Raw genomic sequence first — 18,142 nt, 5'->3', positions numbered from 1 at the left:
CCAGCACCGTACTGACAGGGAAGAGGCTCTCGTTTCCTGTCCCCTTCTCCCGTCCAAGGCTTAACTTAGCTTCCGAGGTCACACAAGGCCGGCGCTCAGGGTGGCCTGGCCCTGGACCCCTGCATGCCACTGTGCCGTGGGCATGCTGTGCTTGCTGTTGGCCCGAGCCAGTGCTGCCAGTGGTTCAGGGGAAGGGCTGGTGTGGGGAGGGGGACAATCTGTAAAACTGTCACAGGAGGATGTGATAGACCAGAGGACTGCGTCACAGGGAATACACGTAACGCGTTTCGTTTCCAGCTTTGTCTTCCTTTCCTAAAACAGGGAACTACGTCTCAAGAGCACTAGAGACTGTGGATTCTTCTCATGCTGAGTATGGGCCTTGGAAACCTTTCTAGATGATTTTACCGTGTAACTTCTATAAACAGTCTGGGTTTAAAATATTCCTAAATGGCTCAGTTAACACAAGAGTATTACTTTATTAATAGGGAAGGAAAATCCACTGTACGTATTTTAAACAATACTCAAGTAAAATACTTCCATTTCAGTTTTTCATAATTTAGTTGGAAAAAAAGCCTTTTCTTTCCTGATTAATGGTGACCTTTATCACTGAATTAAATTTGACTTGCTTTAGCTCCTTCCAAACTTAATGTAAATTTTATATTCAATTGCAGTAGATAAATTGGCCTGCATTTCAGAAATATTTAGTTTCCTGTTGTGTGTGCTAGTTTCAGATTTTCTCATTTTATCTCCATAGCTGTGTTTTATAAATTTCTTATTTGTAAGCAAACTCAAACTTTCTGGGAGACATATAAATTATACATTTGTTTCATTTTAATTCAAGTTTCCTCTTAATGTATAACAATATACAGTTTTTAAACCTCTTCTATCCAACAGCTGTTCAAAAGTATTTTACAGTACTCACCTTCCCAAGGGCCCAACTGCCACAGTAAAATTCCCTCCAAGTGTTAGGTTACCACCTTTTGCAAAAGCTTCTACTGCTCTGTCATAATTCAGAATAATTACCAAATCTGATACCTAAAATGTAGAAACCCATTTATTAAAAAATAATTGTCTCAATATTATTTAAAATATATGCTGATTAAAACTCCAATACACTACAAATAATGTAGCAACATTTCAATGTAGACAGAGAGAGAATATGAAAGAAGGGTCATATTTTTATTTTGAGCTGAGGATGTAAGCAGCTAATATTTCCACGGATAATTGTAGCAAACACTTCTGAGCGTTCAGTGTGCACATGCTCTGAGGTTTTCATACATTGTCACCTTTAGGCTTCTAAACAATCTGGCGATGTAGTTGGTGACAGAGGTCTAGTGAGGTGAGGTAAACTGCCACAGTGATAATCAGAACAGCTCAAATAGAGGTCGGTGGGAAAGACCAAAAGTCTCTCTGAAACACAGCACTCAAGAATGCCAAACCAAAAGACGCACAACTAGGAGGAGGGTCCTAAGGTCGGGGACCTGCTGGGACCCTAATGACACTTTCCACACTGGAGTACTGACAGTCACCCTCCAGGGCTACAGGATGGAAATGATTACGTAAGACATTATGGGAAGTTTCCTAGAAATGTGAGCTAGTGTTAGTTATTCCATTTTATATTACAACAGAAGAGCAGACAATTATTCGAGTATCCAATAGAATGAATCGGTTCAGTGAGTGCTTTCTGTGTACTTGAAAGCACAACCCTAGGTGGCAGCAGTATTGTTAATATCACATCTTACAGATAAAGGAACTGAGATTCATTCCCAGTTTTAGTGGAGACTCTCATTTTAGTCGCTAATAATTAAACTTACTGCAGTCATTATTACTTAGTCTCTCACCATTTTTGAAATAAATGATATTTGAAACTGATTCTCAAAGCATGTCCCGGCCTCGCATGGAGTCAGAAGGGTGTGGAAGGAGCGGGCTGTATGTAACTCAGGGCCACTAGTCCTCTGTGCCGGCAGGTGTGGGCAGCCAGACACCACAGCTAGGAAAACATGTTTTCCGCAAGAGGGAGGTATTTGTGAAGACTCTGATTTGGTTGATGCACAACAAAAAGGCAGTCATCAGGAGCAAAGCTATGTTTCTCTTTTTATAATACAGACGTATGCAGCAGTGAGTAAAGAAGGTCAAAACAAGACGAAAGAAGAGTTATGGAAATACTTTCTCCTAATAAGACCGAGGGAATTTAAAACTATGGCAACAGAGCAAATTCATGAAAGGATACCTGAAGAAGAAATTGGCTGAAATTTGAGAAGACAATGATTTGAGAGTATCAGGAGTTTTGATTTACCAAACACTTAGCAATAAAGCAACAGATGAAAGGTCAATAGTATGTAGCAGGTGATCTCCATGCAACAGACCTCTGCAAAGAGTATATCCTAGTGGAGTTTCTCAGCCATTTGACAGAAGCCATAACCATTAGGACCAAAGTTAGAAAAGGAAACAATACAAAGTCAACCTTTACTTAAAGACTTTGAAGTCACTTGAATATTGGTTGTAACGAAACAGGGCTTTGCCACAGGATGATGCCCTGTGTTAAGCGACTTTTACTGTGTGAGCCCAGGCATGGTCATGTAGCACTGGGGATAAGTCACTGTGCAGTTAGCAGCATACGCTGCCGATCCTAGTTTGTCATATTTGAGACAGCTGTTCCACAGATGTGCTAACAGACGGTGAATAAAAAAAAAATTCTACTCTAAATGAAAGAAAAATGGTAAACATTAGCTACTTTTCAGCTAGCTAATCATGAAGAAAATAAAAGGGAACCATTTCCATAGGCAGTAGAATAAGAACAGTAGGAAATCTCTCAGCTTTCATGTATCAAGTTTCAGCTGCTTTTAGAGAACACGGCAATTGTATGCACACACATCCCCCACTTACCGCACACACATCCCCCACTTACCTCGATTCCTATCTCAAGCCCTCCACCAAGCCCGGCTATCCCAATGGCTGAAGGCGCAGACCATTCTAATAAAAACAAATGAACATTAACATTAAATCCCTTGTCACATGAGTATTGGAAGGAAAAATGCTAAAATGAGAATCAATAGTGTTTCTTTTTAAAGTAATAAGAATGTCACATTTTTCTTTATGCTTTTAAATGTTCTTTAACAAGCATACATATTTTTTTAAGTTAAAAATATTTGAAAAATATTAGATATTTGTTATGAGCCTCTTAGACTCACAGATGCCTGTTCTCTGATTTTTCTCACCAAACATGCCTAATACCAAACTATTGAATTTTCAACAACTAAACATACATAGCGTTTTATTAATCTCAACAATAGTTTGTAATGCTTTACAAAATGATTGAGCAGTAATTCTAGTTTTTAGTTATTTTATCATAGATATAAAAAAACAACAGGATTGACAGCGTTTAGGTTAAACAAGTCTAGAAAAAAGTTAATTTGACTGGGGGAGGGTGGGATAGCCGAGATACAGTAATTTCTTTAAATGCTTGTTAGCTCCCTAACCCTAACTGTTCTTGCTACCACGTATTCCAGATACCAAGATACTGGTTGAGTATACCCAGGACTAATCTGTCCAGGCTTAGAGGAGTTTTCATTATAGAAATTAGTGTTTTATAATCCCAAAGTTATTTTCCATTTCCTATGTTAGGAACTGTCCCTGTTCCTATCTGGTCGGGGTCTGGCAATGTGCTGTGACTCATTTGGGCAGCTTTTAAATTGCCCTCTGCAGAGTGAGCAGCTGCTCCTGGTCAAGATGGGAGAGAGAGAGAAGTCGGCATTTAACGCAGGGAAAGGTGCCCCTGAGGCTCTGAGCGAAGCCCCAGAGCTAAGCAGCACCAGCACCTGTTCAGGCAGTCACTCTGTCAGGGGACCTACAAGGCTGGGCCTTCTTACAGCCGCAGGGCCCATCTGATGGGGACTCCCTTGAATGAGCCCCCACTTTGGTTGTGTTGCTGAGAAGCCAGCCCATCAAAATTTGGGTGGTGGGCTAGCCCAGTGGCTCAGGTAGTTGGAGCGCCGTGCTCCTAACGCCAAAGTCGCCGGTTCAATTCCCACATGGGCCGGCAGCCATCATGAGTGGCCGGCAGATGGTCCTATGAGCTCTGGCAGCTGGTCCCATGAGCTGCTGTGAGAGGCCGACTGACGACTGGTGACCAACTGCCTCAGCCAAGGGGAGCGCAAAGCTCCTAATACCAGCATGGGCCAGGGAGCTGTGTCCTACACAACTAGGCTGAGGAACAATGAATTGAAACGGTGTGCAGGGAGAGGCGGAAAAAGGGGGGGGAAAATTTGGGTGGTGTTTGAGGTGAAGAGAATTCTGTCATTTTGTTTCACAACCCAGCACTGAGCTCTGAGCTGATCACAGATTCAGAGACTCACTCCCTGTGGGGACACATTGCAGAAGTAATGGTCCCCCCACTGACTGACGTTCAAGGGCCACGGGCCCCACAAACACCGGGTGTATCTATTGTCAGTGAGCGGCCACGCTCCCTTTCAAAATAATTTATCTACATTGAAAAATAACTATTTACAGAAAAATGTGTTCACTTATGTGACTGAACAGCAAATGTTAAGAGTGGTATGAAAAGCACTTTAGTTGGTTATGAAACACCTACATACATTTTAAATATTACTATAAATGTTGGTTCTTGGGATTCAAGGCAAATATATTTGAATTTCATCTCTGAAAAATCCAGTATGAGATTTCACCGCAGAAAGTAAAACCAAATTACAGTGATCTCGATATGATTCTTCCTTGGGGAGATTTTTTAAAAGTTTCATATTCTACTGTTCTCTTATGGGAACAGTAGAAAAGCTTATAGATAGCCCTTATTTTCTTATCAACTTCCATAAAACAAAAGAAATCCATTGTACTATGAAGTTGAGGAATAAGAATTCATATTTCACAACAGAAATGTAAATATTATCATGTTTAATATTTGCTCCATGAAAGAATTGCAAAATATATACAAGACAAAGCCAGATCTGCCCACTGAGTCTCGTCTAATATTTTAAGAAGAGGAGAGAAACGAGATGGCTCTTTGCCCTGGATTATTGAACACCCGCGGAGCGCCTCCAGGGAGCCCTCGGGATGACAATTTCAGGTGGCAGGTGGAAGGAAGCCTATTACAGTCCCTATGACGTGTGCTCAGAATGGAAACAGAACAATAAAGAATTGAGATTCTCTACTCCCCCAAGTGAAGAAACATCGACTTACTTCCATCTGGAAGACGTGCCAATACAACCCCACTGCCTCCTCTAGCAGTTACCAGAAATCCAGCTTTTATCACAGACAGAACCGCGAGGCCCTTGGCTTTAGCAATCACGTGAGCTGCCAAAGGGAAGGACAGTGAGTGAGAACGTGTTACACAGAGTTGACACACACACAGGTTTACTTGACTGGATTCCAGGCTCTCATGAGATGTCTTAATGGCACACGTGAGCCATGACTAAAATTTAGTTACATAATGGATGGGCTGGCCCCCCCGCCCCAACTCCCGCCTCTTCTTGTATGTTTTTGGTTTTGCAATGCTAAATGTCACATCACAAGTGCTCAAAAATCCTGTAACTGCCATAAGAAATGAGATTTGGATGATGTTTTATTGATATCCAGTAGCAGGACAAACAATTTGGAGATTTCCATTAGTTTAGAATAATTCACAATTTTAAAAACAAGTTACTATTTTTAAAGAAATTTAGATCCATACAGTATTAAGGAGTAACTTTAAAATGTCTGACACACAATATGCGGCGCAACTTTGATCTTAAAGCCGTATAGTTCACCTTTTATTAACATGAAAATCTGGATTCAAAAACGGAAAATTAAGTGATTCTGCCACGTTAAGACATTTTTTAACTTTATAAAAATGATGGGTTACAATATTCAAGTAACATATCTAGGAGTGCTCTGAAAATAGGATTCAGTTTACCAGTTCGTTTACTCACATTTCAGTGAAGTTCATCACATACAATCAGGGTCACTGGTACCCACTAAGTGCAGGGCCTCACTATTGTGTGGGCTGACTTACACAACACTGCATCTCTCAAATATCAAGGGAAACCTAGACACTGAAAATCATTTTTGGACCCTGATTTCATTTTTAAGGTAGTTGAATTTATCACCACCCTAGTTAAACAGTCTGTCAAGGAACTCCCACCAGACCATGTATTCAGGTACACAAAAAAAGATTTTGTAGGTATCCCTAGAAAACCAGTAAATTTCCAATATAATTATGCACATCACTTATTAATTTGAAGTAATAACAGACTCTCAGAGATAATTCATCCGAGTGTGAAGCAGCTACCATGCAGACCATCTGTAGTCGTTCATAACTAAGCAATGCAGAGAAAATGGAGTTTTCACATGGTAATCTACAAAGCACGCCTTCGTTTAGTTTTGTAAAAGGTTATAAATATATTGTAACAAGGTCGAAAACTATCTACATTCCACATCACGCAGGCTTATATTCACAACCACATGTTGGCTGCGTCCTCAACATGTCAGTCCATTCTCACTTAGTGCTTTACTGTTAATAGCACTTCTGTTTAGATATGTACATAGAGCAAAAGCACGTTTTAAAATGACCACAATTCATGCTTCAGAGCATTGCTACCAAAAATGCAGTTATTCTAGTTGTGCTTCTCAAACCTGTGTGCCTAAAACTCATTGGAGACCTTGTGGACAAGGCAGGTTCTGATTCTCAGGCCTGGGTGTCTGAGGACCTCCCAGGGGGCTCTGTCTGAGGAGCACGACGGTATGCGACGTGCTTTCTTAGGATGGCTGGGTTCAAACAAAGCTCATATCGGTAATATTATAACAAATTCAAACTTGTGTAGACATTTGAAGTTCTGTTAAAGAACTTAAGAAAGTCGGGCTTAAGAAATTAAACTGGTTTCTTTAATGCAGGATCAGAGTCAGGCACTGATTACGGAAGAGGAAAATTCATCCGCAATATTGCCCAGGCTGCTCTGCGTATGAATCGTCTTTGCAGGAGGCAGGTGTTCTCTGCCACACCCTTTACAAACAGCTGGTCATGTGGCCCCCAGAGGCTCACCTCAGACCAGCTCTTAGGCCTCGGGCCTGACAGAGGGCATGAAAGACACAGGAGAAATGGGTTCGAAATCTGCATTTCCGGCCACACTGGTTTGGGGAGGGTCTAAGTAAGCAGGTTTGAGGGGGTGTGGAGACTACTGTCACGGCCTGGGAACACTGATGTGCCGCCGTGCTGAGAATCAGGGATGAAAATCCTCCTGCAGCACTACAGAGTGTAAATATCAGAAGGAGAAAACACAAAAATTAAAAATTTTTTCTGAGATTACTGAGTTTGCAAGATGAGCTTGCCAAGTCCTCAGAAACTGAGACAACGACAGGTGAGTTTGAGGAAAGCAGAAGTGGAGGACACACAGTGTTTAGGGCCGTGGCCACCTGAAGGGGGGCAGGCGAGAAATCTATGGCCAGAAGGCGTCCCAGGACACCAGCTGGTGGTCTGAGCGCCAGCTGTTCTCATGGGGTTCTCTGCCTGGAGTCAAGGAACACAAAACGTAATTTAGAAAACAAAACAAATTTAGAGATGACCAGTATGGATTTTATTTACCTACCAGGAATGATCTTATCAGGTCCATTTCTGGAAGTTATTTCTGTGAATTCTCTTAGAATTTTAGCAGCTTTTTTTGCTTCTGATTTCAAATTGGAAGGTATAGGGTTATTCACTAAAAGATTAAAAAAAAAAAAGATTTTAATGAATAAAATCTAAATAAAAGTTAGAAATTTGTTATTTCATTTTTTCTCATGCACAATTAAGCATTAACGAATCGTACCCTAACAAAGGAAATGAACTGGAAATCCTCAATTAATTGTTTCATCTCTACTTTCCTGATAAATAAATTCCCTCTGAGATTGGTAAACCCTAAACTCTCAAGATCCCATAATTATAAAATCATGGGATTCTAAAGGGTATTAAAATCTGGTCCAATCTCCCAATTATGTACCTTCACCCTGTAATTCTTACTTCACCTCAACACTAATACTAATACTACTACAAATAATAAACCCTTTAAGAATGAACAAAAGACGTATTTTACAACTATCTAATAATAGATAACATAAAATTTTATAACTGGCTATTTTCGTCAAAAATTTTTCAAGTGTCTGTACAAATTTTCCTTATTAGTAAAATTCTAGGAGACTCAGGAATTCAGTGATTACTCGAAGTAACAAATGCTAGCATTTGTGTAGCACTTTGCATCTCAGTATTGATTGGGTATTCATAAGCTCATAGGAGCGATTATTTGTCAGAACTATGCTCACATCATCCCTCCAGCTCTGAAGCATGTGGGCACGGGTCATTCCTTCATCGCAGGACAAGGGATCTGAAGAGCCAAAGATGTAAAATCTGCTGTTTAAACCATCAGATGAATGTTTCTTTCAAAGGCTGTGTTTCTGGCTCCGAAAGTCCCACTTGATTGTTTTTCATTCCTTCTGTTTCTGTCCTCATTGTGTTTATGTTGTTCTTTAAATCCTTGAGCATATTGTAAAAGGTGGTTTGATACTCTTGTCCTATAATTTCATCATCTCTGTTCTTTCTGGGTCTGTTTCTGTTTTAATTCCAATTTAGCTACGGGTTTTGTTTTCCTGTTTCTACCTGTTTCTAGTACAAGTTGTTGATGCTGGATGAGAGCATGGCCACCGTGTCTTTGTCGTGCTGTTCTCAGCATACTTTTAATGTGTTGTCTTACGGTAAGTTAAGTATCTTTCCATTTCTGTCAAATCTTTTTCATATTTCTTGTCCACTTATGGGTGGGGTGGGGAGATCTTTTAATAATCAGTAGAAGTACAAGCAAGTAACACAATAGAAAACTGGGCAAAGTATTTGATAAGTTATTTCAGAGGAGGGAAACTAGGTGGCTGATAAATACAAGAAAAGCTGATCAAACTCACTAGGAACTAGGGATGTGCAAAGTGAGACCCCACGAGTTACCATCCTCTGACAGAATCAGAGTCTGATGAGTGTGTAGGGTATGGCACAGAGGGACAGCTCGGATCCTGCTGGTCGGGTTAAGTCTGTGCAGTCACGTTGCAGGTCTGTCCTCTGACCTCCAGTGTTAGCCTAAGCGTGCTCACTGGGTCTGAACAGTGGCTCCCAATCACGTCCGCTTGCACCCTGTGGATGCATCTTATTTGGGGGACGAGTGTTTGCGATGTGATCACATTAAGGATCACAAGATGCACTCATTGTTCACTGCCTCGGTGGATCCTAACGCCAGTGATGAGTGTCCTCAGAGAGGACAGAAGAAGAGAAGACGCAGGTTGGGTGGAGACGCAATGTAGCCACAGAGGCAGAGATGGGAGTGGGGCAGCCACAAGCCAAGGAGCCCCCAGAAGCTGGGAGACAGATGGGACCCTGGAGGTTCAGGAGAGAGTGCGGTCCTGATGGCGGGCGTGTGACTTCTGGCTGCCACATTTCTGCCATCGGCAGCCGGCCAGTTCTGGTAATTTGTATGGTATGCTTGGAAACTAATGCACATGTAAGAACGTTCATTGATGTAATACTTTTAATGGCAAAATAGTAATACCAAATAAAAGAAATATGTCCCAAGAAGGAAACCAATTTTCCTCAGGAGGAGGATAAATACTGTTTGGTGTAGTATTAAAACTGCATTCTCTACAGAACTTCAATTAAACTCATCTACCTGCGTCAACATCGGAGGAAAGACTGGCTGTGTAAAGGTACAGACATGTTTGAAAGCACAAAAATAAGTATACATACATGTAGATAATAAAAGTATAAACATATCTTTTTGATAGGGGAGGGTGGCCCTGGGAAGGTTTGGATAGTTTTCCCCTAGGGCTGTGCAGTAGGTCATGGTATGTTATTCTCAGTAGTCCCTTGTGTGTCTGAAATATTATATAACGAAGTCTCTTCAGCATCAACTGAATATTATGTCATTATTTAATGCATCTGTGAGAACTTAGGACTGCAGCTGTACAATTTTATAATAAGAATAATTACTCTTTAAATTGTCTTTCATTTCAAATCTGACATCTTAGGGCCAATAACAGGCCCTGCATGAAGACGTGTGGAAAATTAAACAGTGTGACGTCCGTTGTCCATGTCCACGTGCACAAACACACACTCACAAGACGGGGTTTGGTGAGAGACTGCACACTAAACACTGAATTGCGATTGCATGCATTTGTGAGACATTGGTAATTCTGGGTTCAAAGTGTTAGGCACTAAATGTGAAGTCGCTCATCTCCTCACTCTTGTACTTGAAATCCAAACCAGCCACTGCGATGACGGTCGGAAGCCCTCGTGCTGCAGTTTGTCCTTGCCATGTGCCTGCAGCACACACATGAGCACAGAGGGACCCTATGCTCGCTTTTGTACCAGGAAGGGCTCTTGTGAAATCCATTCAGAATTGTGTCAATCTGCTAGGAACCTTTACATTTTTCCTATTGTTAATGCGTTTGTTATACAGATTGGATTTAGAGGGTCTTAAAAGATACAAACTGGAAAAAGCCCCAGTGAACATCCGTATATAGAGAAGCCACTGGGCCTTTAAAACACATTTTAAGGAGACAGCGTTTACTTACATCTTGGCTAAAGGTAGCACACCAATGACCTGCACTTTTCTTGGTATTCCACAGTGGGCAAGAAAAAACATGGTAAAGGGCATTTTCAATTTTCCAACTTTCCAATATGGTATTGGTACAATCGATAGATTCTGAAAACCATGATTGGTGACTAGATGCATTAGAGCTGATGGTCCGGCTGGGTCTTATTTTCGGGGAAACACGGTAGGTGATGGGTTTGTTTTCCTAATTCTGTTGGTTTCTAAGATGAGGCGACAGGACCTTAATTTTCACAGAATGAACAAGTTGCATGCTTTGGGGTTTGCTTTTTTAGTTGTGTGGCAGGGACAGTGAAGTTGCCCACCCGGGTGTGCTGCTGTTAGCCGGTGTGGCATTTTCCCTGGAAACTGCTGCCCACAAATGATGACTGTGCCACCCACACCACTCAGGCCAGGCCAGGTGGGCGCTGCTTTCTCCACTGTCCCCCCAGTGCTGGCTGACTGGCTGGCTGAGGAGGTCTCTGCCGGCACAGCCATGAGGGGAAGGATGGTGACCAGATTGCCATGTGGGGCACGGCCACCTGGACACCCCCTTGAACTATTCATGAGGGAGCAGTAACTCTTCCTGTGCCAAGGAATCGAGATTTGGGAGCTTGTTACTGCAGCCAACATCCCCAGTTATTCCATTTAAAAAGTTTTTGATCTCTCCACAGCATTTGCTGAACAAGAAAGATGAAGTATTTGTAACTTACATTTTTTAACTTAGGACTAGATTTCACTTGTTTTATTTGCACTGTAATCACTTAGTTTGCGGAAGCAGAAAAATGGGTAGAAATGCCTATCAAATGTCATGGTACATGTTAGTATCTTATCTCTGATGCACAGTACTCGTAACAGTATTTGCAAGTCCTTCTGAGAAGAGCAAAGCAGTGGTTTTGCCATTTTATCAAATATTAGATGGATAAAAAGCTGCCTCTCAGCTGTACCGAGTCCTCTCCTTGCTGCCGCCTCCAAACACCTGGATGTGACAATGCGGTGGCGTGTGCTTCCCGCTGTACCATGGGTCAGGCTTCCCTGCGCAACTGGAGCAGCTGCGGCAGTCTGGGTCCAAATGGCAGGTTTGCTGCGATCACTCACTCTGCAGGGCACCCCGGCTGACAGGGCGTCCTCAGGAAGGGCAGTCTGGGAGGGACGCAGGCCTCCTTGGACAGGGTGTGGTCAGCCGTGGAAGGCCGAGGGCCACGTTCTGCCCGGCTGGGCCTGCTCAGGGATGTTGGGCCAGCAGAGGCCGCCACTCAGGGTGCTGGCAGCCAGCAGCCTGTGGTGTGGGCATGTGGCATGGATAGGAGCGCAGGATGGGAGGGGACTTGTGGGCCCCGTGTCAGGCTGCAGAGGGCCTGTGGCTGGGGGGCAGCACGGGGACCTCTGGAAACACGACTCATTCTCCCAGACCAGTTTTCCATGCGGCTTCTACGGGAAACCCTTCCCAGGACTGAGCCGTCCTCAGAGGCAGCCATTCCTGCTGCCTCAGGCCCATCCGCTCCCGGGCAGCTGAGCGGCACTTGTCCACTTGGCCCACACAGAACAATCGGTGACCCTCGAGCAGGGACAAATGCCCGATGGCTGCTCTCACTGGTGGGGGAGGACACAGTGACCATGTTTAAAGATGCCGCCAAGGCTGCCAACACTGACCTCATGCGCGTCCAGGAAAGAGTAGAGAGGTGGGTCTCTGCCTCTTTCCAGGGTCCCCTTGACTTCCCCAGGGCTCCTCCACTTTCTGCTTAGACTCAGACCTCAGATCCTGTGACTTAAAGCACTGTTTACGTCTGATAATTCTCCAAGCTTTATCTGTGCTTTAACCTTCCCCCGAATTCCAGACTCACAGTATCGATGGCCTACTTGACCCAAGCGTCGCATAAACATCTCAAATTAAACACATTCCAACAGCTTGTGATGCCCCAACTCCTCCCCAACCTGCTCCCCAAACTTCCTCTCCAGGTAGATGTCACCTGGGAGCTCACACTCAAACCCTGGGCCACTGTGACTTCTGCTTCTCACGTGCCCTGGGCCTCCGTCAGTGAAACCACCCTGTCAGGATACAAAGCTTCCCCACCCACACAAGTTCTGGTGACATCTCGCCTGCTCCCTGCCACCACCCAGCCCGGGAACGTCAGGCCTCGTGGTGCCCACTCAGCAGCCTCCTCGTGGGCGTCTGCTCCCAGCCTTGAACCCTACGCTCACTTGTCCCGAGAAATGCTCCGTGTACATAACACCACAGGCAATATGACTCCAGTGCTTACATCCCTCGGTTTTCCCACTGTATTTGGTCTGCACCATGGCCAGTATGACTCTATGTATGCATCTACCTATCATATCTATCCATCTTAAGTATCTATCTCTCTAGCCATCTATCGCCATCTCTCTGATCTTGCTGGGTCATCTCTTTCACTAGAATGTAAGTGCCAGGGGGGAAGCACATCGTGTATTTTATTTTATTAACTGTAATGTCTCCAACACATGCCATAATGACATACTGCAAATGCGCAATAAATAGTTGTTAAGTGAATAAAGTATTTGTGTGGCATTGGGGAATTAAAGGTCAAATGCCTGTTAGGACTAGAAAAGGTTCATGTACATGGAACTGCAACAGATTTGTAGGAGAAAAGGCCCAAGTATCCCTCCTCTTAAACCGTAGCACTTCCCAGAGCTGGAGGCGGGAGCAGGTCAGGGGAGCAAGGTCCCGTTGGCATTCTGCCCTAAAATAGCCCTTTCCAGGTCCCCCCAGGAAAGGGAGGATGACAGAAAACCTAAGGAGGCAGTGCCATGAGACCAGCCAGCAGCGCGCTCCAAGAAGCCTCACGTACCCCAAGCCTGCGCCCGTCACAGCCCACCCCTGAGTCCCCTTCAACGTGGGAGGCACAGCAGGGCCCGTCGCAGGCCTGCGGACACGGCTGTTGTTCCTTCAGGACCTTGAGAAGCAGCAAGGACTCGTTCAGCACCTCCTCAGACGGGTGACAACTGAAGACCAACAGCGAATATGAAGGGTAGTCTGGTGCAGACCCGAGTCTTTTCTCAGCCCCAGCCTGAGCAGGGCGGCCTCCAGGGAGAACAGAGACCCAGACCTGCTGGACAATGAGAGCTCATAATGAAATGTCATGTTTCCGGCACTCGAGTGTGTGATTCGAGGCTCAGATCCTTACCTCTTTCCTTCCTACTGCCTCTGTGCTCTGCCCTCCAGGCCCCAGCAGTGCTTCTTACGACCTGCGGGCCCCTGCGGTGTCTTGTTCCTCCATCTAGATGCTCAGTGCACCTGCCTGGGTTCGGAAGACGGAGGAAATCTGTCCCTTTTGCTGGACACCTGTCTTCTGTTACAGTCGGCACAAGTGGGCCGGTCCCCACGATGCTGCACTGCGCCTGAGTGACGCAGGGCATCCTGGGTGTACTCTGTGGGCCACAGCAGAAGTTCGTCACCACAATTGGTCTGTGACCAATGTGTGGCCAAGGGCTTGTGTGGGCACTACACAGCTACCTTTCCCCAGGCACTTGCTGCACATTTTGTCACCCAATGGGGAGCCTGAGGACAAAGCCAAGCCAAGGACCTTTTGACAAGAGTTGGAGTGAGCCTGGGGACCCTGCACTGCTGGCGGGAACCCAGGACTGGGCGGCCGCTGACAGTGGGAGTGGCTCTGAAGGGCTCAGTCACGCAGACCCTGCCTCGTTTTCTGCTCAAGCCAATTTGGATCAGATTTTCTGACATGTGCAGCTAAAGCACAGTAAATAACATAAATCTTACCCCCCCCCACCCCCGCCAAGAGTTTCTACTTTGAACTCCATCACCCGAGTAGAGTAGAATTAAACCAAATAAGCAAATTCCACAGCGGAGAGCTGCTATTGCAAACATCCTGCCGCAGGGGAGGTTGCCCCTCGGAAACACTGCGGGGCTCAGATGCAGCCAGGAGGCCTGCCCACCATGGAGGTCTGTGTAGACAGTGGTGTCACTGAGAAATGGGGTGTTGACAAAGCTGGACGTGGTGAAGAGGCCATGGGTTCAGCAGAGCTACAGAGCCTGGCTAATTTGTCTTACTGACACAGCTTCTATTACATTTCTGATAAAACCGCCTTGCCTGGTCATAGTTACATACAGTGACTTCCTCTGGCAGAGCCAAGACATAATAGCAATTTAGCTATAAGGGTAATTCCGGTCCTCAGCGTCAAGTAAGGGCTCACCAACTCTTCCTCTCCGTTACTCACGCAGAGAGCGTGGTCCCATCAGAATGCTGCTGTCATTACACGGCTGAAACGATGAAGACAGCGGTCATTCGCAGAGGCCCCTTCAGTTTTAAATCCTGGCAGGTATCTGAACAGTGGCAAAAGTGCTAAGTCTCTCGAATACCAAGGCGAAGCAAATTCTCTATAAACATCTGAATTTCCTCCTGAGAGGAGGATAGCTGCCAAACCTCAAGCTAAGAATCTTAAATGTAAAGTATTCTTTAAAAATTAAAATGTTTGAAAATTTCATACTAAGACATTTTTTAAAAAATTACGAAGAGTTTATAAAATACTAGAGAGAAATTTTTTACTTTGGACATCGCAAAAGCTTGAAATGAGTTTAGGATGTGGAAGCAATTTACATCTTGATCATAGGGCAACAAACTCAGGGCCGGGGCCCCTGGGGGCAGACAGGGATATAGAATCCCACTTGAAGTAAATCGCCATGGGGGTGAGAAAACTGACTCATTTTCAATCTACCCTCCACCAGAGGTCTGGAACGAAAGCAAGGGGACAAAGGGCCCCTCCCCACCACATCATCACCAGAGTTCAGGGATTCCCAAACTTTCCTTCAGTTAAGAAACACCCAGTATATTAGTTTCCTCAATGGACTCTCAGTTACGAGAGGGGTACTTCTATGAAAAGTTCGTAAGTTTAGAAACAGTTTTCCAAATTTCCATTAATTAGACATTAATCACATTATCAAGCCTCACACGCTGTAATTTACAAGCAATGAAGGTTACTCACTAAATTGATAAAATCCCAATCAAAGGAATGCTGCTGAGGAAAGACTTAGAAGGAACTGATTACATTTTAGCCAAAATCAAAGGAGCTTTACCTCTCTGTGTGACCTTTAAGAGGCCTTTTGCTCAAAACCTTTACTAGACCCTCATAGTAAACACCACTGCCTGGTCACTACGGCCATTGTTTCTGAAACCAATTCTTACCTTTCACTGGCCTTGGTTTAACTACTTCCTTTGACTTAAGGAGACAAAGTTGTCAGTTCTAGAAATCAAAACCGGTCTCTCTGGTCAGATCATTAACCTTCCTAATCCAAATTGCTAGCTCAAACCTAAAACAAAACTAACCATTTGCATCCAAACATTTCTGCACCTCTGCTGCTCTTCTAGTCCCCTGACCCAGGTTCAGGTGGAAGGCTGAGAGGAGGGAGTGATGAGAAACGTAACTCTCAGCCTAAGGAAACCCTCCATTTATACTCACTTTACCCAAAACTGAAGTCATGTGATCCTGGCCCGGAACAGGACTACACAAGCCAGGTGGTCAGATCACTTGGTATAAAAAATGGCTTCTTCCAAAACAAACAAACAAAAAAAACACCTGTGAGCTTGGGTCTTAAATGACATGGGATTATGTCCTATCATGATGCTTTTGCCAACAGGACAAGGTTTGCAAGAGTTTCTGCGACCACCGTCCCTCAGCACACAGACAGCACTCTCCCCTTTCACCCACATCCACTTTTCTTTTCTTTCCTTTATTTCTAAATTGTGAGAAATCTCCAGAAAATAAAGATTGCCTACATGGGATAAAAGCATTGAATTGCTTTTGATGAGCAAAGATTTCCTTCAAATTATTTTTTCAGTCTTACAAAAGATGAGGGGTGGCATTTACACATTTCACAGAAATTTTGTTTGACTAGAACATTAGAAAACCAAATAACCAATTCTCCTTAGCATGGCAAACAGGGTGGAAGTTATAACTTCTTCTGCTTACTTTAACTCCGACGCAGTAACCTGTAAACACCTGCGCAGTCACTGCACAGGTATTCCCAGGGCAGGCCAGCACAGAGAGACCTGTGTTTCTCGGAAGTCATGCGCACAGGTTTTCTGACTAACTTTATTAATTCAGGCATCCCAATAAAAACACTCATGAGAACAGCAGTGCAGCACACCTGGGCCACCACATTTGGACTCCCTGTGAGCAGGGGTCCCATGTCTGTGTCTTCCTTCCAACTCTGCCGAGCAGCAGCAGTGGTGACACTGAAATATTTGTTGTAATGGAGTGAAAGTGACAAGTTTCCATCCAGCAAGGTAAATCTCATTACCTTATTGTCACCTACAAATTCAGAGCAGTTTCATACTTCTTGCAATAAGGCAAAGCCTCCTCTGCCACAGATCCACAGGGTCCCAGAGGCGGCAGGTGCTCACTCTTTTCACCTCTTTACCCCAAAATGTTTGGCCGATAACAGGGAGGGCCAGGTCAAAGTGTGGAGGGCACTTCTCTTAGGGGACCCCCACTGTGCACGTTACCCCATTTTCTGCCTCCTGCCCCCAGGAGTCGATCACACACCAAACTCAAACCTTCACCACCAAGCTCTAGAATGTCATCTATTGAAAAAATTGGAACGAAAAGATACTAACCCGTGGCTTTTCACATATTAGATATTTACAAATAACATAAAAGGATTTACAATCGTTAAAATACAAAGCTTAGGAAGAGCCTTCCTGTGAACTGAAACACTGGGGCTAGACTTGAATCAAAAACACTGTGGTGGGGAGTCCGGGACCCGCCTCACCCTCGTCTCTGTGTTAATATAATAGATGCGCAACAGCAAAAATCTCAGAATCACCGTTTCTCTTGCCCTCTTTCACCAACGATTGAACGTCTCCAGCTAAACTTTTTTAAAGGGGAAGGAGGAGGTGGCCCCGACCCAGGTCAGGCGCAGCGGCGTCGCCGACACTTGTACTCACTTGTGACCCCGGTCCCGGCCCGCGCCCGCGCCCCTCCACCTGCCGACACCAGCCCAGGAAGAGGAAGGGCTCGCTCGGCCGGGCTCCGCCTCCCAGGGCAGGGACCCGCCCCAGCGAGGCGCGCACCTGACTCAGGTAACGCGGGACAGACACGGCGCAACTCGGGTAAGAGCCGGGGCAGGAAGGTCTGCGCGCTCCTCCGTCCGCCCCAGGCGGCTTCCAAAGCGCCCTGTCTCTTTGGAGCTGAACAACCCTGACACGCCCGCCTGTCGGAGAGCGGACGGTTGTGCGCAGCGGTTCCGACCCAGGCGGCGCGGGAGCCCCTGGTCCGGGCGGGGCCCCTGGTCCCGTGCGGAGCCCGCTCGCGCCGTATCACCGGCCTCACGTTCCAGCATCGAGGCCGAGGTGGGCGGGGCGCGTTGACATGAACCGCGACCGGACCCAGCGGGGCCCCTCACACGCCGGGACCTCGGGGGCCGTGGAGGCCCCGGTGCCTCCTGTGAGTGTCTGTAGCCGCAGAAGCCCAACCGGGACGGGGGCTGGCACCGTCCCCCACTGTCAGGCGATCACTCCGCACTGCGTCCCATCGCCTCCAGGGGGCGCCCGGCCACGCTCCCC

General features: G+C 45.4%; 1 protein-coding gene across 1 annotated transcript in view; it reads right to left on the bottom strand.

The window, feature by feature from the left end:
* SH3YL1 (SH3 and SYLF domain containing 1) overlaps nucleotides 1-18,111 on the bottom strand; it is a 29,186-nt gene extending 11,075 nt beyond the window's left edge. Inside the window, exons 1-6 of the mRNA XM_088796366.1 lie at nucleotides 18,102-18,111; nucleotides 17,651-17,977; nucleotides 7,575-7,685; nucleotides 5,194-5,307; nucleotides 2,909-2,973; nucleotides 923-1,035 (exon numbers count right to left, since the gene is read on the bottom strand). Coding sequence (XP_088652492.1) covers nucleotides 923-1,035; nucleotides 2,909-2,973; nucleotides 5,194-5,307; nucleotides 7,575-7,685; nucleotides 17,651-17,977; nucleotides 18,102-18,111 — 740 coding nt within the window. The remainder of the gene's footprint in view (nucleotides 1-922; nucleotides 1,036-2,908; nucleotides 2,974-5,193; nucleotides 5,308-7,574; nucleotides 7,686-17,650; nucleotides 17,978-18,101) is intronic.
* Nucleotides 18,112-18,142: the final 31 nt, after the last annotated feature.

Source organism: Rhinolophus sinicus, chromosome 2 (assembly GCF_057876585.1).
Source record: "Rhinolophus sinicus isolate RSI-liver-muscle chromosome 2, RSI-T2T, whole genome shotgun sequence".
NCBI classification, from domain to species: Eukaryota; Metazoa; Chordata; class Mammalia; order Chiroptera; family Rhinolophidae; genus Rhinolophus; species Rhinolophus sinicus.
This window is presented reverse-complemented; position numbering and strand designations above follow the sequence as displayed.